The sequence below is a fragment of the Etheostoma cragini genome, chromosome 23 (assembly GCF_013103735.1).
Source record: "Etheostoma cragini isolate CJK2018 chromosome 23, CSU_Ecrag_1.0, whole genome shotgun sequence".
Classification (NCBI taxonomy): Eukaryota; Metazoa; Chordata; class Actinopteri; order Perciformes; family Percidae; genus Etheostoma; species Etheostoma cragini.
The window spans coordinates 537,885-539,100 of NC_048429.1; the positions used below are offsets into that span (position 1 = coordinate 537,885).

At 49.8% G+C, this 1,216-nt stretch overlaps 1 protein-coding gene across 1 annotated transcript in view; it reads left to right on the forward strand.

The window, feature by feature from the left end:
- The first annotated feature begins 1,012 nt into the window (after window positions 1–1,012).
- LOC117938500 (calcium-activated potassium channel subunit beta-4-like) overlaps window positions 1,013–1,216 on the forward strand; it is a 3,493-nt gene continuing 3,289 nt past the window's right edge. Inside the window, exon 1 of the mRNA XM_034863144.1 lies at window positions 1,013–1,161. Within this exon, the coding sequence (XP_034719035.1) occupies window positions 1,013–1,161 (149 nt within the window). The remainder of the gene's footprint in view (window positions 1,162–1,216) is intronic.

The window sequence follows — 1,216 nt, forward strand, 5'->3', positions numbered from 1 at the left end:
CCCCCCCACACCGCCAACCCCACTCTGTCTGTTGTACCAATCCCTCTGTCGCCATAGCAACCTGTCAGGCCGTGGTAACGAGCCAGGACACCAATCAGCCTCCTGCTATGAGAGATCTGTGTGTGAGGTTGTGTTTTTGGAAGCTGGAACTGAGCTGAGCCGATGCAGACTACCTCTGAGCCAATCAGAGTCAAGCCTGCCGCCTCCATTTTGACCTTGTTACAGCGCCCCCTGCTGGGTAATCAGCGCCAGAGCGACGCGTCGACCCTCTGACGTCTGTCCAAATCTGATCCTACCAGTTTTTCAACCTGGACCCTGTTGTCCTGAGCTTCTTGTGTCTAAGCGACTGACGGGAACAACAATCTTTGACACATATCCAGCTTGGATTTATTTTATTTGTTGTACTGCACATTGCTGCAGCTCCTCTTTTCACCCGGTGTGTTGAGCTCTGTGTTTTAGCTCCAGAGTGAGACATCGCACCTCTGTTCCATGCTCATTACTAGGTAAGGACTACTAGCCAGTCAGAAGCAGAGTATGAGGAACCTGACAGTACCTAGGTAAGGACTACTAGCCAGTCAGAAGCAGAGTATGAGGGCCCTGACAGTACCTAGGTAAGGACTACTAGCCAGTCAGAAGCAGAGTATGAGGGCCCTGACAGTACCTAGGTAAGGACTACTAACCAGTCAGGAGCAGAGTACGATGCCCTGACAGTACTCAGTAGAGAAGGAGACACAGACAGAGGGAGACAGAAAGACAGACATGGGGGGACTTTGGGCTTTTTCACTTACCTACAACATGCACAAAAAAGACATATAACACCATAAAGGAATGGGAAAAAGCCTAATATCATAACTTATAATACAGGAATGTCAAGGATTGTTTCCATCTCCACGTCACTTAGACACAGAAACATAACATATAAAACATGGTATTTACCCTTTAATGATGTGCGATGTGAGGATGGTGGCCCTGTTGTGACTGTTGCTCTGTCAGAGCAGCGGCGCTGGTACCGATGTGTCTTCCTGTCTCTCAGTGTTCGTACGTCCCTCCCTGTGAGAGGGACAACCAGAAGAACAGAGACAGCGTCCTGTGGTGGGAGGACTACTTCACCAAAGAGGTCAGCAGCCAGTCCTTCACGTGCTTCTTCAACCAGCAGAGGAGGTGAGACACGCACACACACACACACACACACACACACACACACACACACACACAC